This window comes from Octopus bimaculoides, chromosome 18, assembly GCF_046866305.1.
Source record: "Octopus bimaculoides isolate indiv1 chromosome 18, ASM4686630v1, whole genome shotgun sequence".
Classification (NCBI taxonomy): Eukaryota; Metazoa; Mollusca; class Cephalopoda; order Octopoda; family Octopodidae; genus Octopus; species Octopus bimaculoides.
The window spans coordinates 52,545,502-52,573,001 of NC_142945.1; the positions used below are offsets into that span (position 1 = coordinate 52,545,502).

General features: G+C 31.8%; 1 protein-coding gene across 2 annotated transcripts in view; it reads left to right on the forward strand.

The window, feature by feature from the left end:
• Positions 1-27,500, forward strand: part of LOC106878091 (diacylglycerol kinase zeta-like) — a 351,530-nt gene that overhangs the window by 242,181 nt on the left and 81,849 nt on the right. For both annotated transcript variants that reach the window (XM_089366299.1, XM_089366298.1), the window contains 2 exons: positions 889-1,041; positions 20,501-20,739. In XM_089366299.1, the coding sequence (XP_089222425.1) occupies positions 889-1,041; positions 20,501-20,739 (392 nt within the window). The remainder of the gene's footprint in view (positions 1-888; positions 1,042-20,500; positions 20,740-27,500) is intronic.

Sequence of the window (27,500 nt, forward strand, 5' to 3'; positions counted from 1 at the left end):
AAAGTCATTATCAACAACATACTTGTATAAGAATAATAAATTTGTACTCTACATAAGTATAAAGTAACCTATCAGATTAATTTAAAATTGCTACTATTATAACTGAAAAAAAAGCAAACAATATATATGAACATATGAGTATGTATGTATATATATATATGAATGTCCACGTTAGTGGTCAACGTTATATATATATATATATATATATATATATATATTTGTTTTGCAAGATTTTTTATGTGAAATCGTGTGTTGAAACAGATGTTGTTGTACTTGGGGATGGTCATATTGCCAGTTTAGCCAATAAAAACACACGCACTGTATATTTGGTGTTAATTTTTTTTTTTTTCAGCTTTATATTACATTAATCTTAATCTTAATCTTATTTCGGCCAGAGTTCTTTCGTCACACTTCTGTGACCTCATCAGGGGTCCTTTGTTTCCTTCTTTCTTATGTGTTGATAGTTAGCAAGGTGAGACACACATAAGAAAGAAGGAAACAAAGGACCACTGATGAGGTCACAGAAGTGTGACGAAAGAACTCTGGCCGAAATAAGATTAAGATTAAGATTAATGTAATATAAAGCTGAAAAAAAAAAAAATTAACACCAAATATACAGTGCGTGTGTTTTTATTGGCTAAACTGGCAATATGACCATCCCCAAGTACAACAATATATATATATATATATATATATATATGTGTGTGCGTGTGTGTGTGATGAAATAAAAATAAGACAAAATACTTGGGTCAATGAAATTAACTAAATGCCTTTGAAAGCAGTGCTCCAGCTTGGCAACAGCCTTAGTGGCTGAAATTAATATAAACAAACAAAAGTTCGTTATGATCTATTTGAAAATATTTTCATGTAACCATTTTATTTTTGCAGGAAATCATTGCTATCAGTTGTTCCTGGTGCAAAATGGCTTACCACAATAAAATCACTTGCTTTATGATGCGACACTTTGAAGAACAATGTACCCTTGGCGTCCACAGTAACATCATCATTCCACCATCTTGGATCATCAAATTACCTCGAAAGGTGAGATTTTTATTTATTTCATCTGCTATTGCAATTGCTGAAAATGGGACTTTAAGTTACAGGTTTCCACTTGAACAGTCACGGATTTGTGGCATTTCTGAAGGTGAAAGTATCAAGAAGATATCTGTACAGCTCAGTGCAGAGCAAACACGTTAAGGGACTTCATCTGTAAAGCATTTTTTTTAAACAATGCTGATGTATATATCCTTCACCATTGCATATTAGCAAAAGATTCACACTTATATATATATATATATATATATATATATATATATATATATATATATATATATATATATATATATATATATATATATATATACATATATATATATATATAAGCACACACAGTATTTTCCAATATAAGAGTAAATATTGTATACAGTATAAGCATTCAGATGAAATTGCTTTCTTTCCAAACCTGTTACATTTTACATGGAATTCTCGGTCCTCTGAAATTCATCTTCGTCTGTGAGTTTCTCTACCTCTTTTGGCTGTATATTTTATCCTGAAAATTTCAACCCCTGTGCTGCAATGGGTTCAATTCCACTGCATGGCACCTTGGGCAAGTGTCTTTTACTATAGCCTCGGGCAGACCAAAGCCTTGTCAGGGGATTTGGTAGGCAGAAACTGATAAAAGCTCGTCGTATATATATATATATATATATATATATTGTATGTATGTATGTGTTTGTTGTTTGTGTCAGTGCTTGTCCCTCCATCATAGCTTGACAACTGATGTTCGTGTGTTTATGTCCCCCGTCACTTAGCAGTTCGGCAAAAAGAGACCGACAGAATAAGTACTAGGCTTACAAAGGGTAAGTCCTGGGGTCAATTTGTTTGACTAAAAGGTGGTGCTCCAGCATGGCCGCCGTCAAATGACTGAAACAAGTAAAAGAGAATACACATGATGGTCTTCTGCATAGTTTCTCTCTAACAAATTTCACTAATGCAGTATTGGTTAAGATGAAGTTTGCTTAAGGTACTCTATTATTGAATTGAACCCAGAATTACATGATTGCAACGTAAACTTTACTGCCTAGTCATGTCTATGTCATGACACACACTTCTATTCCTGTCATTAGATTACACAGTGGTTACTTAATGAATATTAAAAAGATCAAGGAACATTTTCATTATAGTTCGGTAACAGAGAGAAAAATAAAATAGCTAAACCTTTGATATATTATGTTTACTGCTTACGTACCAATTACTGGAAAATTTATTGTTGTGTATAATATGGTATTCTTATTTATATTCCATTCTCTATTGAAAGGAATCGTTCTTGCAATGAATCACGGTAACAAATGGATCCTTTGAGCAATATTGAGACATAAATCTCTGTTATTTTTCTTCACGTGTCTCAAAATAAGTAGCCTCCTATAAGACTTAACAAATAAACCCATAAAGTTCATAAAGGTGTTTGGTAAGTTCAGTTGACATGAAGAGGGATGAATCTTAATATTTTGCACCTTGTGTGCCCTTTGTCAGTAATGAAAAAATATAAAAAATAAAACTGTGTTGTCACTGATGTTTTTCTTCATTAGCTAATCACCAAAATAACAAAACAGCTTTCTCTTCCTCTCTCTCTTCCTCTCTTTTTCTCACTCCCTCTTTCCCTATCTCCTCTTCCTTTCATTTTCATCCTTCCCTCTCTCTCCTTCCCTTTCTCCTCACTTCTATTCTTCTCTTCCTCTTCTCTGCCTGTGCCCTTCTTGGCTTCTCCACTTTTTCTCCCCCCACCTCCTCCATTCTCTCTTCCTTACTCTCAGTTGATGAGTGAAATTCTGAAACTTTAGCTACCATCAATCACCATGGTGATCAAACTTACTGAATTGTATGAAATCTCTTATGGATTAATTTTTTGCTGATGCAGACCTTCACCAACACCTTCAAATTCCAAATTCTTCTGATAAAAAGCAGTCAGTTGGAGCTGATATAGTTTACAATAGGTCTGCTGCCCCCTGCTGAATATGTGGTTTTTCACTGGTTTTCCACTCATTTATTAGTCTTGAAAGAAAATGCAATATACAGAAGGAGAATAATGAATGAAATGAGAAATAAGGGAATCTTCTTACAATGCTAAAAGTTTTCACTTTTGTTACGACAAGTGGAATTTAAAAGAAATTTGATGGGTGAGTTTATCCAGATTAGTAATCCCGTAGAGGTTCGCTTGAGATAAGTATTGATGCTGTGAGTTGGGGGGTGGGGAGCTGGTAGTAGTTTTAGCACACTGAGGAAAAGGCTTAGCAGCATTTCATCTGTATTTATGTTCTAAATTAATTAAAATTCCACCAAGATTGACTTCACCTTTCATCCTTCTAGGGTTGATAAAATAAGTACCAGTTGAACACTGGGGTCGATGTAATCGACTTAACCCCTCCTCTCATAACTGCTGGCCTTGTGCCAAAATGTGAAACTGATATTAGTGTTTTTTGTTGTTAATTAGCTCCAGCTCTCTTTTCTGTTCTACTGATGTTCTCTGAGGGTTTTTTGGTCAGTTAATGGTCAGCATCATTAGTGTTTTGGGTAAAATGCTTAGCAGCATTTTATCTGTCTTTCTCTCCTGGGTTCAAATGCCATTGGGGTCAACTTTGCCTTTCATCCTGTCGGGGTTGATAAAATAAGTACCAGTTGAACTCTGGGATTAATCTAATCAATTTTGCCCCTCCCTCAAAATTGCTGCCGTTGTGGCAAAGTTTGGAACCAATATTAGCAGTGTGCATTGCATAATTTGTGTTATCTGTGTGTTATAATTGTTATGTAACCCCCAAGTAATCTCAGGTTAAACACACCCTTGGCATCCAGGTCTAATAATGAGGTGCGACTTAGAGATCTATCGTTCAGATAAACTGAGTCTCCCCCACCTAACAAAGAACCATACTTCGCATTTCTACACACATTGGTTAATTGCATAATTAACCAGTGTGGTGGTTTGAAATGTACTCACTCCACTGAACAGCCTATACAGTCTGTAGAAGCCAACAAAGTGGACTTTGTTACAATGCAACAGTTGCTGTTCTTCTGCACTTATCATTGATCGTTTACATCCCAGCAGTGTTCAGCAGCTAATGAGCTGATTGATACTGCTGCTGCTAATTTTCTGTATATGTTGGTTTGTTTTGTTTGTTTTTGTCTAGACTGTATGGAAGTGGGAGGGGATGTTGTTGTTTAGCCTAAATCATTCCTGGTCCATCAGTCCCATGTTTAAAATGCATTTGTTTATATATATACATATATATATATATATATATATATATATATATATATATATATATATATAATAATAATAATATTAGGGATAAAATCCAAATTTACAGGTAAAGACTCAATTAAAATCAATTTATTAAAAATTAAATTAAATTAAGCTTCACAGTATAAAATATATTAATATATAGTATTAGGTTTATGAACTCATCGATGAGTTCATAAACTTTGGTTCTTTTCCCTAATACTATATATATATATATATATATATATATATATATATATATATATATATATATATATACATGCACACACACACATGCATACATACATACATATACTCGCACAAACGTATATAACTTCTGAACCAGATAGCCTTTACCATGACTGGGGGTATGATTTGAGGAAAATTAACTGCTATTTCTTTTGTTCTTGCCATGGTGTTCTGGAGTGTTGTAGAAATATTTGTCTTTTTATTGTTTGTCTCTCACAAAATACAGAATATTTCTTACATTTTTGTGTTCCCTACTTATTAGCATTAACTTATCGCTATACTTTCTCTCTCTCTCTTTCTCTCTCTCTCTCTCTCTCTCTCTCTCTATATATATATATATATATATATATATAAAGTCAGTAAATAGTGGGGTTGTGTTAACCGGCTTTCATTGTGAAGCAAATCTTCAAGAGGGAGAATGAAAATGTTTTTTACAAAGAAGTACAAAATGAAGAAAATAATATATAAAAAAAATAATATATAAAAAAATAAATATACCAATACATTATATTGTCTTTGAGCTTTTAAAGTTCAATGGTAATCCATGTAGATAATGGTTGGAAAAATATGGATACATGAGAATTGAGAATTGTGTTAGGTTTAAAAAAAGGGTTAAAAGTTTGTGTTAAGCAAGAAGTGTGGTGTCAAAACAGGAAGTGTGTGTAAGGGGAGACAAATGTTTTTAGTTGGAGTTATGAACTCTTTTTCAACAGGAAGTTTATGTCTGTTCCCAGCATTCAATTCACTATGGAATTCAGCAAACATCATCTCCCTTTTCTTGATCTCCCCTTACACACACTTCCTGTTTTGACACCACACTTCCTGCTTAACACAAACTTTTAGCCCTTTTTTTAAACCTAACAGAACTCTCAATTCCCATGCATCCTTATTTTTCCAACCATTATATACATGAATTACCATTGAACTTTAAAAGCTCAAAGACAATATAATGTATTGGTATATTTATTTTTTTATATATTATTTTTGTTATATATTATTTTCTTCATTTTGTACTTCTTTGTAAAAAACATTTTCATTCTCCCTCTTCTTGAAAATTTGCTACGCAATGAAGGCCGGTTAGAAATCTATATTAAAATATGCTTCCAGTTTAGCATTCTGCCTTATTATTATTTTTCATTTTCCTATATATATATATATATATATATATACACACACACACTTAACTTACAATAGCTATCTTATAATAAATTTCTAAAGGTAGGAATCTATTTCTTTTATCCGTGATAATATAATTTGCTAGTGCTTGCTTTTGGGTGGTGATTTTTGAATGTCATTATTTTCATCAGCTTTTTTTCTTTTCTCTCTCTCTTACCACTGTCATGTACTGATATTGCAATTTATTACATTAAAAGTATAACTTATTATTAATATAGTTAATAGGTTAATGCTCATCTCTTTTGTTCTTGGCATTTATTTCTATCTTACGTACATAAATTTCTTGCCTGAATTTTTTACTTTTTTCTCGAATGTTGTATCCAAGACCTGTTCAGTTATTAATATATATATATATATATATATATATATATATATATATATATATATATATATATATATATATATATATATATATATATACGTAGGGGTGACTTTGATCTAATCTTTAATTTCACTATCTTTATTTAACCATGTATCACAGCATATGTTTTCCCCTTCTTCAGGTTGATCTTTGCACATTTATCTACTCCCATTTTCATCAAGCATCTCCACTAAGTGAATAGACAAAGTTGTTATTACTTTCAGCAAGAAGTTGTAAAGATATCCACGTATAAATGTGGTTCATAGCTGTCTCATAAACAGCTGTGTCCAAAACCACTTTAGTGCAGTAGTTTAACCAGTAATAGACGTTTAATACTGTTTTGTCCATCCATACTTCTCTTTTCAATATTATTCATTTTTCATGTTATATTTAATATATCTACTCATCTTTGATGCTATCTTTCAGCAATTCTGATCTCCATGAATATAGAACACCTGAATACATCTCAGTTGTCAGTACATGCCCTGCCAGGCTTTTCTCTCTGCTAGCTTCAGCATAGAAGATCTCTGTGGAGTTACTTATATCGCTAAGAATTGCTACCAAATCTCTCTCAAACCACATCCTAAGAAAAAAAGAAATCGTTGGATAATATAGTCCAAGCTACATAATATTTGAATAAAAGTCTAGATGGTCACAACTGGAATGCTTTTGACAATAGGTCTGTTTGATCAGTACTAACTGAAGCTAAGTAACAGCAACAACTTTCAACTGTGATCTGTAAATTAACAATAGATCTTTACAGCAATCTCTCCTTGGCATCCATTTAATTCTGTTAACCTCGTCGGATGTGTGTAATTTACCTGCCTAATTGAGTATCAGGCAGCAGAAGGTGGTATTGGTCAGCAGCTTCACAAAGCTTGGTCAAGTAGAGGAGAGCTGCAGCATGCATGGAAACTGCAAATGCAAGCTCTGGGACTGCGACACTGGTGAAAATGGGGGTCGGAGGGGTGGTTGGTAAATATTGAATTGTGACTTTCGAGGGATAAACTTTTCTGTGGATAAACTCTACTACAAGTGTTATAAAGGCTTTGGTTTTGGATTTTCGACTTGTGTGTTGGAAGGTTATTTTGGTCCACTTTCATATTTACACCAGGCCCCTTGTCCCCTTTTTCCAGATACTGACAACCACGTTGAGGTTTTAATTTACATCTTTCTTTTACTTAATTCCTATATCTTTTAGTTTTTGTCTCATGTCTCATTATATTCTTACTTCTTTGGCTAGTGTTCTCTCCTTACCTTCAGTTACCTCCATATTAACAATCATTTTATTGTACCTACTAGCCTCCTTTCTTCTTGATATGTATAGAAAACATTGCTGTTTATATTGTTTGCTCATATTAGTTTCTTTTTTACTTCTACTATAATAAAATCTCTATCTCAACCGTAAGAACATACTGCCCACGTAAGATTTAGAATGGTGATATATTTAAAATCCTATCATAAATTTCCTTCTTTCCTTGTCTATGTTTCTCCATGCACTCACTTTCCAATTTATTTTCACTGAAACTGTAGCCAATTAATGGTTTAGCTAGTGTGTTTACACTAATTATTATTGTTATTATTATTTTGTTTTATGTTTAGTCATGTTCGTAATACTAATGTGATTCCACTACAGTATTCTCCATTTAATTTCTTCCTTCACTTCTGTTTGCTGAATATTGCCTGCTTGCTTTATTCCTAAGTATTTATTAATATATGTTCTTGCTTTAGTACTTTGATTTCTAGATATCTATATATCTCTTGTTGCCTTTTTTGTTATTTTAATTTTTTTTTTTATGGCTTTCACACATGTCTCGAGTCCCATATCCATGTAAATGTCTCTACTGAATCCTTACACTATTTATAGTGAATCTTCTAATTAGTTACCATCTCCTGCATACACTTTTCAAGCTGTCTGTTTACAAGAGATGTAAATGTAGGCTGGCTGCTTCAATAAAGCCATTAGATGAAAAAGCAACAGAGACAACAAATCCCTCTAGAAAATTCTTATTCTTATTGGAAATTGTGCTAGTTTTATATCTTCGGCTCTAAAGTGTTTACTTTTCTACACCGTCGATAACATAGTACCTTTATTAGTTTTACTCTATCTATTTGGACTCCTTTTAGTTTACAAATGCATTTTTGTAGTCAATCATGAGCTGTTTTACTGTTTGTCACTCTACTTCAACTGTATGTTACCATTCTGCTTTTTATTGAGGATACGTGGCCTATGGCTAAGTTGTTGGGATCCTGAACACAAAATGTCATCAGTTCATTTCCTGGATAGAGCAACAGATTTTATGTCTTGAGCAAGTCACTTAGTTCCTGTCAGCTCCAGTCTACTCAGCTGAAAATGAGTACCAGCTGACTACTGGTGTAACTCTTCTCTCCCCCCATCTCTCACATTCTCAGTGTTCCACTGACTGAAGACTCAAAAAGGCTGAGAGTGTCAATATCTGCTCATGGCAATACAGGCGCCTAAAACAACTACAAAAAAAAAAGCATGGCACAAGCTACAGGTCATACTCTCTTGCAAGGGACAACAACTTAGCAAAATTTTTACTTATAAGGGACTTACTCCCTCTATCCATACATCTCTCAGCAAGATAAGCTCCTGCCTCTTTGGTAAGATTTTGCATTTTAACTGGTGTACGAAAATGTCAGAATATGGAAGTTGATTATTCATATGATGTTGATAGACAAATGAATGATCTACAGTTAATGTTTTGCTGCTAATGTTTACCCTTTTGTTTTCCCTGACCAGATAGACTTATAATTAAAGAGAGTCAGGCCTTGACCATCCTCCCTGTTTTTCCTTGAATATCTTATCTGGAGAACCGTATCACCAAATGTATTCTTTTTTTTTTATATATGTTACAATGATAGAATGTTATTTCAAGGGTGATTTCACTTGTTATTATTAGCTGATAAAGTGACTGGTTACATAAAGCTCCTGTATTAAGAGTTGGTGATTAAGAGATAAAAGCTCTTAAGCATTTTACCCACCCACATCTGTCCCAAATATTCTATCCATTTCATATTGAAACTGGTCAGATCCAGCCTCCCACACATACCCTACAAAGTCATTCTAAAAACAAACAATCACATCATTGAAATCTTAGAGCTATGAGCTATGAATGCATGATTAATTCAAAGCAATGTGAATACATAAATATTATATTTGACAGAGTAATTTCACTGTTAAAGGGTTGAAATAGTCAGCCAAATGTTAGATTTCTTTGTTACAGCATTCTGATGAGATCCCTTATGTATATCTGTAAAGTATTTTGGCTGAAAGTTTAATGCAAGCAATTCCTAGTTTATATATCTATTTCATTTATGCTAAGATTATTTCTTCAGTTAATATATTTTGTTGCTGACTACTTTTAATTTCTCCAGCTATTCAGTCTCCTTTTTAATTCACAATACCTTTTTGTTATGGTTTCCATACGTCTTCCAAATATTTATTTCAATTTTTGTCAGTCATTATATCATCCTTATTTAATATTCTGTTGAATATTCTGGAGCTTCTTTTAAATAAACCATTGTTTCAAAGAAGCATTCCTGTTTTTGAAATTGCTTAATTCATTGTCTTTATTGAGATTTCTTGTATTAACCCATCTCTTATTTCTGTCACTTCCTCTTTCCCATTGATGTTATATTCACTAAATCTTTCTATTCATTTCTTTATTTTAATAATTGAGTTTCCTTTATCTAGTTCAACCAGTATTGATAGTTTCTTTCTCTTTCTATCTTCCTTCACATCACTTTTTTGTTTACTGCGTTATCTGCAAATGTTCATTTAACCGTCGTTGAAAAATGTTTTTTTGCCTTTTCTTTTAGTTTTGTTTTGCTTTAATAATGACAATCATCAACTGAATGACTGAACTATTTAACTGTTTTGAACGATGTTATTTTCCTTTTATGAAATCTATCCAACATCATTGTTATAGTTCTCAATGGTTTCTAGTGTTTTGTTGTTTCGTTTAACCTTTTTGACACCAGCTCGTACCTGAGACCATCTCTCGTTCAATGATATGAAACTTCTTTTAAAGTATTCATATTTAAATTCTAAATCTTCCATCATAACTATATATAAGTTTTTTTTTGTTATATTCCAAATGGCATAAGGACTTCACTTAGAGGATTGGCCCTTGATAATTATCCTCCAGATATTTGTACCCATAAGACAACTACCCACAGAAAATTGACCCCACTTTCTACATCAGACAACGGTCCCAGAAAATTGCCCCTTTACACAATTAGCTTTACACAATTAGCCTAACACAATTAGCCTAACACAATTACTCCTAAAGGACAAATAACCTTGAATAATTCCCTTCATAGGACAACTGTCCTGCCCTTGAATAGCTGCTCCTTGCACAATTTCCCTAATAAAGAGAAAGTAGAACTATGAGCATGCAAATACTTACGACTAATTACCAGTTATAATAATTATTAATTATACTATTATTAATTGTTGTAATTATCAATTATTGTATTTTTGTATAGCTCATAATTTGCGGTTTTAGTAACATAATTATAGCAATGGTGTGGTGGCAATTGATCTTTTTATGAAACAAAGAAAATTATGTTTCCATTGCTTTTTCAAATTGCTGATGTTATCTGTCGGTCACAACTCTTGGACAAATAGTGTCCCATGTGGGAAGATTGTCTTGAAGAATTTTAGTTGAACAAATAACACTCGTTAATTGGTGGTGAGGGAACAAACACAGAAATCAATCTCTCTGATACACATATGTGTATACATATATATATGTGTGTGTATGTGTATATGTGTGTGTGTATATATGTGTGCATATATGTGTGTGTGTGTGTATATATATATATATATATTTTTTTTTTATAATTTTCTTATGAAACACATAGTGTAGAAGTACTCAAGTCAAACCTGCGCCATTAGATAAGTATAGTGGATAGAATGGAAAAAGTTCAAATCAGGCTGTCTACGATTAACACATGCATATACGGGTTTAATTAGAATAAAATAAAGATTGTCTGAACTGAAACATATATTGATACATTAAAGATATAAAAAATATACATGGCCATATAGATATATAGATATATAAACACACTAATAATACAATATAGACAAAAATAATAGTGGAATATAGATAAAACAATGTTTTAAAAAAGAATTTAAATATGGTATAGTAATAGGCATTAAAAAGAGTTTTGGGTTACATGTTAGAAGAAAGGCTTTTAAGACAGAAATAATTCATTTTAAATAGTGTTAAAATTTGGTAGCTTAACTCTTTTGTTACCATATCTCTGTTGAAATGCTCTCCCTTACTTTCAATTTATTTTCAAAATAATGAAAAATTTAGTGCAATAATTTTGTTGTTTCATAAGAACTTAGAACATAAATCAATATGAAATTTTGATGGATGGTCTTAGTTTAGACCACTTTAAAACTAGAAGTTTGAGTCATAAAGCCAGAAGCGTTCTCAAGCAGCTTAATATCATATGGTTTAAACCTCTGGTTCTCCGATAGAAAATTTCAGTTTTAAAGTGATCTATTATGAAATTAAAACCGTCCATCAAAATTTTATGCTAATTTGTGTTCTAAACACCATCTTAATAATGGCAAAGTTATTTTACTAAATTCTTTAGTTTTTTTCAAAATTAATTGAAATAAAGGCAGAATATTTCAACAGAAATATGATTTTATTATTATTATTATTATTATTATTATTATTATTATTATTATTATTATTATTATTATTATTATTATTATTATTATTATTATTATTTTTAAGGCAGCAAGCTCGTAGAATCGTTAGTACACTGGATGAAATGCTTTGTGGTATTTTGCTCGTCACTACATTCTGAGTTCAAATTCTGCTGAGGTCAACTTTGCCTCCCTTCCTTTCGGGGTCAATACATTAAGTACCAGTGAAACACTGAGGTCAATGTATTCAACTGGTCCCAAGCCCCCAAATTTCAGGCCTTATGCCTATAGTAGAAAGGATTATTATTATTATCATCATCATCATCCTCACTTTGGTATCAAGACTTCAAAATAATTTTGAGCAACGTTTCCTATAACAATCTGATAATCCTCTCCAAGAAGTTGAAATGATTTGCCTTATATTTACTTAATGTTACTCAATGGTAAACTAAGAAACTCTATAAGATTATGTAGCTCTTGCAGACATCAGTTTGTTTGGAAATGAACTCATTTAAAGAAATACTGAAATTTTGTCTTTCATACAAGATTTTTCTTTATTTTCTTCATAATTTCATGTATTCATTTCTCTTCAGTATATTCATTCATAATTTCTGTAATTAAAATTAGACTTAGATTTAGTCAAAGCATTTTTTTTTTATCAAATTCACTTATTATGTAGATGAGTTATAAATAGCCACCAATTTCCATCACTGTGTGGAAAAAAAAGATGTTCCCCATTTTTCAGGTATTATTTTATTCCAAGGCAAATTTCACACTGTTTTTCACAAACCATTATCAGTTTAGGACAATCAATAACTTTTACTTATTGGAAAGTTATATATTTCTCTTTATATAACGGAAATAAGAGTTTCTTTTCCTCGTTTTTCGTATTTAATTATTTATATATTTTGTGGCAATGATGACTCCTTTTGATTGGCTACAAGACCAACTTTTCTTTGGATGCAGGCAACAATGGTTGGTGCCAAGCTGGAAGTATCAATGGGAGAGTGTCGTTAGCTGTCTAGCTTTTACTCTGTGACCATCCCTGCTAAAATTTGCCACACCTTCTCTTGAATTTCCTGAGAAAAGCAGTTTTAGTTTACAAACATTTCATGTGATAAACAGCCTTCAGGAACAAATTAAATTCATAAACTGAGGTTCCATCATAGAGACGAAATGCTCAATCTGTCATCAAGAGATAAAATAATATATCAAATACTTTTTGGTTTCTTTTACTTGTTTCACTCATTAGACTGCGGCCATGCTGTGGCATTACCTTTTGTGGTTTTAGTCATGTAAACTGGTCCTTGTATTTTATGCATTTTATTGACCTCAGAAATGGTTGAAAGGTAAACAGGTGCAGGTGTGGCTGTATTGAAAGAGGTTTGCTTCCCAACCACAAGGTCCTGAGTTCAGTTTCACTGTATTGTAACTTGAGCAGGTGTCTTCTACTATAGCCCTGTGCCAACCAAAGCCTTGTGAGTGGTTTGGGGTGATGGAAACTGAAAGAAGCCCATTGTGTATATGTATACATATATGTGTGTGTATGTGTTTGTTTGTGTTCATCCCCCACCCTCTCTTGACAACAGGTGATGGCTTTTTTCTCATCTTTGTAACTTTTTTACAGTTTTACAAAAGTGATCAATAAGTACCAAACTTAGGATATAAGTACTAACTTGTTTGGGATAAACCTTTCAAGTTGATGCCCCAGCATGGCCAAAGTCCAGTGACTGAAACAAGTAACAGATAAAAGATGTGAGAGACATAGCTGAATGTAAACAATTGTTGTTATTGGCACTCCGTCGCTTGCGACGTCGACGGTTCCAGTTGATCCGATCAACAGAACAGCCTGCTCGTGAAATTAACGTTCAAGTGGCTGAGCACTCCATAGACACATGTACCCTAACCACTGGGCCATTGTGCCTCCACCTTCCGCATTGATTTTTTCATAATGATTGCTAATAATACACATGCATGCACGTACACACACACACACACACACACACACACACACACACACACTTCTGACAGGCTTCTGCACAGTTTCCATCCAGTGTATTTCCCCAATTTATTCTAAAAAGGAATTTACATGCCCAAGCTGCTGTGAAGAGGAATTGAGCCTTGACTCATGCGATTTATAATGCACACTTCTTAATCACACAAAAATGTTCCATAGACATGCAACTATTGTATTTTACTGGTTTGAATTTTAATCAGTCTTAATTTTTAAATAGATTGAAAAGTAATATCACGAAATTATTTCTGCTATTTATCAAAATTAACATCAATAACTGACGAGTGAAACCTTCTTCATTTGAACAGATTTAAAGCTATTTAAGAAGCTATTAACAAAATTGAACATTTTAAATTAGATACTAAAATGTTTACTAAATGATATTAGTTCTTCTAAGCATTAATCAAAAACAACAAAAGATAACAAAGCAGGTTCACTGACAAGATTTGAACCACATATCTATTGATTGGTAAGTGACTGCATTATCGATTACACAGTACCCTCAATTTCAACTCTAGTTTAGAAAATAGGTTTCTTTTAACTAACTTATTGTTTTTCTTTAAATTTTCTATTTCTTGTCTTCTATTAGAAAGTTTACTTTGGGTTTATTGAGAAAGGAAGAGAGAATATAATACAAATTTATTTTTAAAAAAACAAACTATTGACATTGAAATATATATATATATATATATGTTTGTGTGTGGGCATGTATGTGTGTATATTTGCATGCATATATGTGTCTGTATGGATATATACATACATGTATGTATATATATATATATATATATATATATATATATATATATATATATATATATATATATATACACACATGCACACCATATAACAAGCAAACACTTCAGATTATATTGACAAAATATTTTTTTTATTTGAAAAATCACAATTCCTTTATAGAAATATTGAATTTCTTGAAAAAAAAAATCAATAGTAATCAAAGCAATTTTGTATTTATGTAATTCCTGTATACAACACCTACTCACTCTCTTAATAGCTTTGTAGACATGAGAGCACACACACACATACACACACACACACACACACACACCGACACACACACACTCTTAATGTCAAACATCAATAAAGACTGATTCAGCAATCATTTGTCTCAAAACTCATTATTGTTATAGTTGCAAAGTAAATCCTATCATTGAAAAATATAAAAATATATAGAATCAGAATGTAACAGGACGTGACTTAAATATTTGTCCGACACTCTACCAGTTCCTGCCATCCACCCACTACAAATTACATTATATAAATTGCATCATTTTAAATTTCTTCAAACTACCATGTGAACCATTATTTGGGTTTTATTTTTCTCAACTCGACTCAAAATGGCCATATATATACACACACCCACATATATATGTATATATATATATATATATATATATATATATATATATAAACAGATATTAAAACAAAGACTAGAAAATTTGGTATATCTTTAATACTATTTTACACATTTTAATATATACATCTTATATTTATATATATATATATCATCATCATCGTCGTCGTTTAACGTGCGCTTATATATATATATATATATATATATGTGTGTGTGTGTGTGTGTGTGTGTGTGTGTGTGTTTATACATATATATATTTATCTTTTATTTATATATATATATATGTGTATATATATATATATATATATATATATATGTATATGTGTATATATATATATATATATATATATATATATATATATATATATATATATATATATATATATATATATATATACATATATATATATATGTCTGTATATATATATATATTTATTTATATATGTGTGTGTGTATAGCACCATTATGAGTTTAAATCTCTTGCTCTGTTTCCGGCAGGAAATTGTAATACTAGCAATATAAATTAAATTGTTACAATGTGTTAATAATTCCATCTATTGCCATAAATGTACATTTTATGTAAAATTACTATTCCATTGTCATCCAATATTATATGTTTAAAATAAAAGGTTTTTATCATTATTATTATTATTATTGATATTGTTGTTGTTGAGAGATTATATCGAAAGCTTCTCATACAGTAAACGTTCTATAATGTCTCTTTTCTGAACATTTATTTCTATGAATGAATTGTTAAAACTAGAAAATAATAATAGTATTTCAAATCTTGTTTTAATAACAATCTGATACTCAAGAAAAGGCTTGTCTTTTATAGATATTTTCCAAAATTAGTTTAATGGATTTCACATAAATTATTATTCAATAGTATTAACATCTAGCTTGTTTTTGGGTTTTTTTTTTTTGTTAGATATTGAAAAACATAACATTTGAAGGTTTTTAAACTCTGTGGTTATTCTAACAACTGGACACAAAGAGGTACCGTGTGGATAGATTAGAGAGAATTGTTATTTTACAGGTTTCAATGATTAAACAATGACCATACAATGACCATACAATGACCATAGGCACAGGAGTGGTTGTGTGGTTAGTAGCTTGCTTACCAACCACATTGTCCTGGGTTCAGTCCCACTGTGCAGCACCTTGGGCAAGTGTCTTCTCCTATAGCTATGGGCTAACCAAAGCCTCGTGAGTGGAGATGAGACTCTGATAGAAAACATTTGCCTATGTGCTTACCTTGGAAGTGAACCCAGAACCACTTGCTCTGAACAACCTTCTTAATTACACAGCCATACCTGACAACATGTGCCAAGATAAACACAAAGGTGTGTGTATGTGTGTGTGAGACTGATTCATAACATATGAAATCATGTCATTCTCTTCTGTGTTTGTTTTTATTTTATTATAATTATTTCTTTTTTATTTTTATGGAACATGGGAATGACTAGAAGTTTTAATAATATTAGTTTAATGTGAAACAATTTATGGACTGACTTAATGCTAAGATTCACTTATGGGAATTTAAAAAAACAATCTAATAAACTAGCCATAAATAAAATAATTTTCAATATTTTCAACTTGAAATTATTTTGATTCTTAACAAAAAGATTTGATGATAATATTTGTTTTGTTTTTGCTGGGTGTTTTTGTTTTCTTTGATTTGATGTCGTCTTTGTAAGCAACATATATACATACATACATGTATAACACCTTAGAAGCAGTTGATAAAATCTTAATTTACACTAATGAATGTCTTCTGATGAATTAGAAAATCATTAAAAATAAACTCTAATTTACTAAACTTCTTGGGATTTTATTTTCTAGAAAAATGGTTTTAATTCCTGAAAGCAAAATTCCTTACAGAATTTAATAGTTAGCTAGTGTTTTAAGGTGTATTTTGCTTTGTACTTTTAAACTGAATCATTAAGTCTGGTATCTTCTGGCTAGAGGATAACTAAATCTTGCTTATACAATACAGCAGTCATTTTTCTTTTAACTAACCCAAATTATAATTCCATGTTAAGATTGCTCTGTAAAAAGAAAAACCTGAATAAGATGCATTTCTGTTGTTCATTGTTGTTGCCTAGGTTACATATAATAATATTATTAGCAATGCTAGAAGGAAGGAGAAAAATAAATAAAATTAAAAAATCTTCAGAAATTTGAAATTAACAAATGGATTACTATGAATCTACAAACTCATTCTTTTAACTTCCATAGCTGGAATGAAAATGGTATGAAAGAAGTTTTCCAACATCAAACAACCCAAAAAGAAGGTTACAAGAAACAATCACATTTGTATATGTGCATGTTACATAGATTACTAATTTACAGTGGTTATAAAATGCATATTTCATTACATTCTGAAAGCAAATATATATAATCAGTGAGTTAGGCCATGTAGGTAGCACCAACCCCCAACTCTACAACTCTACATTTCAAATTATATTTTGAAACTCCTTGGTTATCATTCTCAACTACACACCATCTCAATATATCAAATCATATTGAGATATAGAAAAATAAGATTTGTTTTCCATTTTGTTTACAATGTAAGATGATACGTTATTTACATTTGACGGATATTTGTCCTCATCTTGTTTGTTGTTAACACAACGTTTCGGCTGATATCAGCCGAAACATTGTGTTAACAACAAACAAGATGAGGACAAATATCCGTCAAATGTAGATAATGTAAATAATGTACATAATTCCTCATCTCTTAAATATAGAAATGTAAGATGATATTGGACATTACAAGAACCAATACCAAAAACTGTCCTACCGGCAAGGTGGCTTCTTGTTCTTTCATCTCTCAAAATCTTAACATTGAAGAACAGATTTCCAATCAAAGTTTTCCAACCATGACTCTTCGGTTATATTTTCAAACTGTCTTTTAAGGGGTACGTTGGCTGCTATTTCTTAATGATTGGGTGACCTTGTGGAGACACTTTGATTTAAAACTCTCTAATACTTCAGACCCACTATTGGCCTTACTTTGGCCTACTTTAGTTTCGTACTCATTGAATTCAACATTTATATCCAACTAAAAGAGTTTAGTACAAAGTAATTTATTTTTAATTAATTTGGATGTTTCAAAAATTACAAAGATTTATTTTGCCCATATATGACTACATTTTCTATAACATTCACCCAAACCAAAGATAAATCTCATTTGAGATCCTTAAATAAGCCACTACACAAGACACAAACGTAAACAGGACTTTGTAAATCTTAAACAGATTACTCCATTTGGCTGAAGTTGAAAACGAAATTGAAAATTTTGTAATATCTGCAGTTATTTAAGAAAAAAAAATTGATTGAAAATATAAATGATGCTCTGTTCAAATTTTGTATCGTAGTTAATTACATTCAAGTAGTCAACAGGCAACATCCTTTGTAATTAAATGCAAATATTTACTGTTGCCTTATATTGATGTCATAGTGATATTAAAAGAAGGAAATTTACCGTTTTGTTATTGTTGTTGTTGTCGTTTTCTAATATGTTACAAATTGTAAACTTTAATTTTCACTTAGTAATTGGAGTTTCTTTAATTCTGAAAATTCTAATGAAACATTTGATTCCATATATTGATCTAAGAATTTCAGAATTGATACTTATTATTTTTTAAAATTTTCTTGAAAGAAATAATTAAATGCTAGTGATTTTTATGTAGAAGATTTTTATTTTCCATTTATTTTTTTCTTCTTTTTTTTTTTTTTTTTTTTTTTGCATGTTGGCATGTTTGCCAATGATGAAATACAATAAAATCTTGCTTGAGTTTCATCTGGTTCATGTCAAATTTAACTGCAATAAATATTTATCATTTCATTCACTTTTTAAAAATAGATTCGAATTAAAGTTAAACTCATTATCCAGATTCAACTCTCAGTCTCATCTTCATTGTTTTTAAACTGATTGTTAATTCTAACAATAGATTCGGTTGCTACAGCTTTGTAGCTTTGTTTTAACAAGAAAATTTTCTCAGAAATTAATTTCATCTGACTCTTCCAAAACAACTTATTTCAAGGATTATTTTGGAAATACAAAATACACAGTCTAAATAATATATTGTGTAGATTGTTTTCTTTAAGATTATTACAGATTTAAATTTTGTAATTAGTGTTTTTAAATTATTGAGATTTTACAAGTGTAAATATATCGACATTTGCTGCTGCTTTGCATCCATCTATGCACTGCGTATAATAGCAGCTTAATCTCCTCCCAAACTATCCCTTCTCACCCCTGCCTTTGCACACTCAAACACATCAAGTGTAAAAACACCTCCAAACACTTCAGACCAACAAGGAAACCAACTCTGGTCATCCCACATTTATTTTCATCAAAAGAATATGCCCAGAGCTCAACCTTGATGTCAATAAACTTCTCTCTCTCTCTCTCTCTCTCTCTCTCTCTCTCTCTCTCTCTCTCTCGTTGCTCCAGTCAACTACGTTAAGGGTACACATGACTGTGGAGTGCTCAGCCACTTGTACATTAATTTCACAGAGAGGTTGTTCCAATGATCGGATCAACTGGAACCCTTATCATTGTAACCAATGGAAGACCAATTAGTTATATATACATATGTAATTTATTAAAACATGTGACATATTAATAAAAATCTGTCAATGTACAGCCATCCAGATCTCTGAGTACCTTATTATTTTTTCTAGTATATAATACCTGTACATCATCTCCAAACCTAATATATATATATATACATATATATACATATGTATATATACATATATATATATATATATATATATATATATATATATATATATATATATATATATATATACATATGTACATATATATGTATATATATATATACACATATGTATATATAAATGTTCATGGGTGTAGTTAGATACTTCTTCACACAACCCAAGAAACACATTTTCATTCAACAACAATGACAACAGTCACACAACACCCATGCAACAACAGGAATCGAACCCACATTCTGATGATCATAAAGCCAATGCCCTAACCACTAGATCATGTCTTTACAATATTATTGTCCATTCTTATATAACTGGAACTGAATAACATCAACTTACTGAGGTGTTACATTTTATATTGAATGGCTTCAAAGTTGTTAATGCAAACATTGATTTCTTTGGATGTAATTTTAAATGAGTTTTTATTGTCACGAAAGACTCAGACTTTAATCAATTTCCTCTCTGTAACTCTTTTATTTCCACAGTCCTACATATTGACGTGCACTAACATTATTCTCTGATTTAAAGGTGGTTTTGGTTGCACACACAAAACCATAATAATATAGCAGTGTCACAATGCTAACCATTGTTTCTTTTCTTTTTTTTCCTTCCAGGGTTCATTCAAATCTTCTCTGAGAAAAAGAAAAAAGGCATCATTAAAAAAGAAGAAAAATAAAGATGAACAGAAAACTTTTATTGTGAAGTCCATTCCGTCACCGACAACTAAACCCCTTTTGGTCTTTATCAATCCAAAGAGTGGAGGAAACCAAGGGGCCAAAATAATGCACAAGTTCTGTTGGTTACTCAACCCTCGGCAAGTCTTTGATTTAAGTCAAGGTGGCCCCACATTTGGGTAAGCATAGCATTAACATGTATTTACATTTAATAGGATTTGGGGAGATTTTCCTTTTTTTCTTTTTGATATTTAAAATGCTTTTCCTTTACTTGTTCCAGTCATATTAGATTGTAGCCACGCTGGGGCACTGCCTTGAAAAATTTTTAGTTAAATGGATCAAACCCAGTACAAATTTCTTTTAAAAGCCTGATACTTATTCTCGTGATCTCTTTTGCTGAACTGCTAAATTGCAGGGACATAAACACATCAACAGTGGTTGTCAGGCAATGATAGGGGACAAATACAGACACAAAGACTCACACTTGATTAAAGTGCCATGCAGTAAAACTGAACCAAGAATCATGTGGTTGGGAAACAAGCTTCTTACCGCACAGCCACGCCTGTGCTTGTTACGCTTTTACTTATATATATATATATATAGATAGATAGATAGATAGATAGATATGTACACATACACACACACATATATATATATATATCATCATCATCATGTATATATATATCTATACTCTTATTTGTTCAAATACATGCCACTGGGCTCTGAGAATTATTTCTCTTAACTTGCTTTCATTTTGTGTGTGAGTGTATATGTGTGTACACAGATATACACAATAAGCTTCTACATATTTCCTATCTACCCTAATCCACTCCCAAGGTACTCATCAACCTGAGGCTATGGCACTTGTCCAAAGTGCTGCACAAGGGAATTGAACCTAAAAACCCACATAGTTTCAATATTGACTTCTTAACCACACAACCATCGCATTGCTAATATAGAAAATAATGTATGTGACAAAAAAATTAGTGATGTTATTTTTATATGGAGAATTCACATATGTTAAGTCTATTGTATATAACGGCTGAAGCTAATAAATGAAGAAAGAAGGAAAGAAACAAAGAATCTTAGTTGAGATAAAGTAGAAGAAGCCGATTACTTTAAGTAAAGGTAATGGGATATTTAGTAGACTGTTTAGCTGGTGTGATTTAGTCTGGAAAATTATCTAAAAGCAACACCAATACCTACCAATACTGTTTTAGCAGAATAAGCATTACAGCTAGAATTTGTAGCACAAGCTGTTATTCACCAAGTTTCTTGGAATATTTATTGTACATGTTTCATTGTAGTCATTGCTTCACTGTCTTTTCTGTTAGATTGGTGTCGTTCCATCGCATGTATGGAAACATTCTAGTTAGAGAAGTAGAGAAGGTTATTCATAATATATATATATACATTGTTAATGTCTAGTCTTATTTTCTTTGATTTGCCTTTTAATTCATCTTTGAGAAGATTGGTTTCATTATGATTGCATGAATGAAGCAAATTTATTGCAACTCAATTCAAAGATGGCTTAAAATTTGTGCTGTGACTGATGACATTCACATTGCACTATTTAAATCTCAAAGAGAATCGGTAACAAATTATGCCTCTCGGCATTACATTGTCTTAGATAAATATGAAAGGCAAATCAATGTTTATCCCTTGGTATAATAATAGCTAAAGTCCCTCATAACTACAAACTTTCATTTTGTTTTAACCTACTTAAATATTATATTCTATTAGATTAGATATTATTACTGGAAAACCATTTGCCTACTTTTAGAGAATATATCTTAGAATTATATCTACTAGAGATATTTGTGTAGGTTTTGTTTTGTTTTTTTGTCTTAATGGTTTGGTTTGTAGAAAGTAGCTATTTCTGTGTCCATTGCGCATTCATGAAAAATGATGAGGTTGATGTAGATAATGTTTGTGATAAATATGGGCAGAGATGGGATGGCTGAAGTAATATGGAAGGAGGAATTAGGAATTGAAAAAAGAAATGATGAGCACAAGTAGAAGTCTTTCACCGTTAGTTTGTTCAATGATGGCTGATCTTAGATTTAAAAACAACCATAAATCTTCCCAGCCAAAGAGTGCTTCTGAACACCTTCCTTGTCATATATTTCTTGTAAAATGGATTTTGTGGACAGAAACTGGAATAAGATTGATGTATATACACTTATATATGTAACTTTGTGTTTGTTTTCATCTCTGATCCCTTGGATGAAGGTGAAACAGGCATGGTTGTTGTCAGCTTCTCCTGTCAACATATCGTTCAGTTGCTTTGTGACTTTAAATCACTATGGAGTAAGAGGTTTCTTAAGGGGAAAACGTGGGGGTTAGCATTAGGAAGATCAGCCAGCTGTAAAGCAATATCTCAACATATTTGTCCAACCCAAGCAAGCATTAACAAACAGATGTAAAACAAATAAACAAATGTACTTATAACAGATCATTCTTAATACCCAACAAAGCACTCCTTAAAATCATAACTGCTGAACCTCTCAGATGCATTTAAATTTAAAATGTGGCAAAATCTCAAAAATCCGACCTCCTGCCCCCATAAAAAAATTTTTTACCGTAACAATTTGTAAAGTCACCTGTGAATTAATAAAATCTAAAATATTTTATTTTCCTTAGTGTCAATGTGCCACCAAAAGGTCTTTTGTTCTTATTGTTACTACCAAACTCCTACCAGTATAATCCCTTTGTTACCATATTCCTGTTGGCATACACTGCCTTTCTTTCAGGGTCAGTTTCAGGTGGATTGGTATCAAAAGGGATTAAAATGCTTCACCACCTTTACTATGTGTGGTAATTCTATCTGTTGCGAATAACAGCCAAATCTCCTTCAAATTACATCTTATCTTTTTATAGAACACCATATATATTTTATAGTCCTCCCAGAGAACCCTAAAACTTAACGTGGTCAGAGCTGTAAAACTTTCAATCATAAGTCTACTCACTCAGAAGCAACAGTAACAGCAACTGTGGAGAGAACTGATTTTTTTCCGAGAAAGATCAGATAAAAAGAGAAAGAAAAATTATTGCATGTTTATGGCTGATGAAGAGACAAGTGATAGGAGTTGCTCGCTGATATATCCTTCCATTTGGAAATAAAGTTAAAGCATATTATAGCCAGCAGTTGACCTACTGTTTATTGACAGAATGACACTTAGTGAATGGACGATAGAATGATACTGTGTAAAGTATTGATCACTGCAAAGTATATGACAAGATCTGCAGTCCTTGGATTAGTGTATCTGATAATATCTAACACCCGTAATGGAATACAACACCTCAATAATGAAGCATATGTTCTTGACTTGTGGTCAAAGGTCACTGGGAGAAATTAATTATTAATTACAAAGATACTTCCCAACAAGTTTCATCATCTCAATTTACATTTGTTTTCACTTCAATCCCAGTCTATTATATAAAGATGTGGAGGTACAATGGCCCAGTGGTTATGGCAGCAGACTCGTGGTTGTAGAATTGCGGTTTCAATTCCCAGACCAGGTGCTGTGAGTGTTTATTGAGCACAAACACCTAAAAGTACACTTTCACCACAACTTTCTCTCACTCTTTCTTCCTGCTTCTGTTATACCTGTATTTCAAAGGGGCCAGTCTTGTCACACTCTGTGCCATGCTGAATCTCCCCAAGAACTAAATTAAGAGTACACATGTCTGTGGAGTGCTCAGCCACTTGCATGTTAATTTCACGAGCAGGCTGTTCCGTTGATCGAATCAACTGGAACCCTTGTCATCGCAACTGACATAGTGCCATCATTATATAAAGATGGTGCTCCAGCATGATCTTAGCCATAATAGCTAAAACAAATGGAAGAATACTTCTTTATTGTTCATTTTAATGGAGGAGTTTCCATCTTCCAAATCCACTCACAAGGCTTTGGTCGACCCAAGGCTATGGAAGAAGACATTTGCCCAAGTTGACACACCTACACCTCTAGGAGTCAGGTTTGTTACTACAGTTTCCTTAACGCTAACAGAAATAACTCTGGTGTGAATCAGTGTGATAGTGTTGATGTTCCACTGCTGCCATGACAACCAACTTTATTTTTTCTCTAAGTATAAGTTTGAAAGCTGAATCGACTGAGTAGAGTTACAATTAGATGAAATCTCCAAGTGGCTTAAATGCTCAAGTCTCCAATATCCAAGTGGCTAAAAAGAGTCAGTAGAAGGATACCCAGGAATCATGATCTGGATGCAGCCTGGCCTCTTTAGAATGTAAGAAGTTAAGGGCCAAAACAGTTGCATGAGTGGGGCTTTTTTTCTCTAAAGCCCTTCTGCTGTTTAGTTCTCTTGAAAGTTTCTGATGGTTTGTATTTTCAAGTGTGTTGTGTTTATGATAAAGTGTGTGTGTTTGTGGTAAAGTGTAACAGAATCATGCTTCAAAGTAATATCACTGGAGGAAAGTGAATGATGTAAACATTTCAGTGTGATGCAGAATGAGTTTGTAAAACGGATGGAAATAAATTGTAAATCTAGTAAAGAATATTGTAAAACTACTTAAGTGGTTTTAAATGACTGTTAAAAATCTGTGATTTCCCACTTGTCTTTAGTATTCCTTTTTCACTTTTTAAACAAATCATGAAAATTGTTTGTTAATTGCAATGGGGCCTGGGTTCTGAATCATAATTGCAATTTTATAAAATCTGAAGTGTTATAAATTCACAGCAAATTTGTCTTTTAAGAAAGTTACAAACTCTGTTTTTCAAGATGTTAATATAAAGTTATAAATATATAAGATCACTGATTTATGACGATAATTGTTTCATTATAGATTATTAAAGAACAAATAATTGATCAAAGTTGCAACTGCTATGACGTAAACGACGATGATATTTAATTTATTTTTATTTTTGCAAAGTTGGCATCAATAGAACAACAGAGTAAACACTACAGAGTTTTAAGTTTCATGTCTGGATTATTGGTTTAATCTCTCTTAATACCAGCCCACCTGAGACTGTCCATACTAAAGTGTTGATATTTAAATTAAAATCTCAATCAGAATCTCATTATAACATGAATACTATCATGAGATTTTATTTGGTCAACATCAGCATAATATACCAATAAATAAACTTAAAGATGTTTTACTAAAATCCTCTCCAGTATTGATTTTGTTGAAAATTAATTGAAACACATAAGCAAGCTATTCATTGGAAATTGAGTCACGCAAAGGTTAAATCCTACCAAGTTTGGGTTTTGGTTTACATTTTATTTTATGATTAACAACCTATGAATATGTTATCCCAAGATTCAAAGATATTATGAAATAGGTATGTGAGTTCTTAAAACTAAATTTAACCCTTTTGTTTCAATTAATTTTGAAAATAAGGAAGAATTTAGTAAAACAACTTTTGTCATTGTTAAGCTGGTATTTTAAACAAATTAATACAAAATTTTAATGAAAGGTTTTAATTCAAATCACTTTAAAACAAGTAGTTTGTGTCACAGAACAGTCTTAGGTGGATACGTATTAAAAGGCTTACTGCTTTCACAATGATCTCTTTAATGAAATACACGTTTTATGTTTGTTTGTTTTTTTCTTTGCTGGTATAGGTGGGATAAAAACTTATTATAGAGACATTATTTTACAGTCAGATGCCTTCCTAATTGCTAACCCCTACATGTTTTGCAAGTAAGGGACTTGTCTTACGAAGGGGCATCACCTAGTGGTTAGGGTGTTGCACTCACGATATCAATGGGTTAATCTACCTGAATGGCAAATCAAATTGTTTTTATTTTCTTCGTTGTGTAAAACATGATGGAACTAATTGTTCAGACTAATTAGCTGACAAAGGACATTGACTGATAATGCTAATTGTCATGATGGTAGACACCATTGTTGTTATTAACACTGACAAATTACGAAAATTTTAAACATATTGTTTTGCAACCATGTGCTATCCGTTTGAATCTCACTGCACAATACATTGGCCAGGTGCCTTCTGTAGCCTTGAGTTAGCCAATACATTGTGGACAGAATGTATATAGATGTATGCTCTGTGTGTGTGTGTGTGTGTATAAGTTGTCCACCAGTCAAAAATAAAAGCACCCTGTATATAAATAATAAAGTCAATTTATTTTTGAATCCTCATGCAATAAATTATTGACCAAATGGTTACCACTCGTTTTTTCCCCTGACAGTAATATTTTGTCCAGTTATATGCCATCACCAGTAATATATTGCTTGATGTGTATCTAGAAGTGTGTGTATTTATGTATATATTTGGGTGTGTATATCTATGTGTATGTATGTGTGTGTGTGTGTGTGTATGTATATATATGTGTAATTATATATACACAAACACACACACATATTAGTCTATTCATGTGTAAGAGCCAACTGTTGTTGAACTGTTCAGAGGAACCCTAGAGTATCGATAAGCTACTGGATATATCTACACAAACAACATACGTGTATGTGGGGTTTGTGTTTATCTATTGAAAACACCACCAGTCAAAACAACACAGATATTGGGTCAAACGGTGAATGAAGCAACCAGTAAAATATAGATTAATTAATTAACTCCTAAATTGAAATAAAGAGAGAGGTCAGGATGATTGACTTCAAAACCTCTGAAGACAGTATCCCAGCTTGGCCACAGTCTAATGACTGATACCATTAATCAAATAAAAGAATAACTGCTCGTTAGCTGCTACTTAACACTTTTCAACTGATAAGATCAAAACTCATTATACCTTAACACAAACTAAATAATTACCCTTACATAAAAAGAAAAATACCTAAGTTATTTTTACACTTTTCAGTTGGTCAATTGACTCAATTTTATTCTTTCATCGTTGCTAATTTGTAACATTATTCTTAATTATTTTAGGTTTTTTTTTTATTGTTGATTAGTCCTGGGCAAACTGATAAATTATTCAGCTTGCTTCATAATGGGAATAT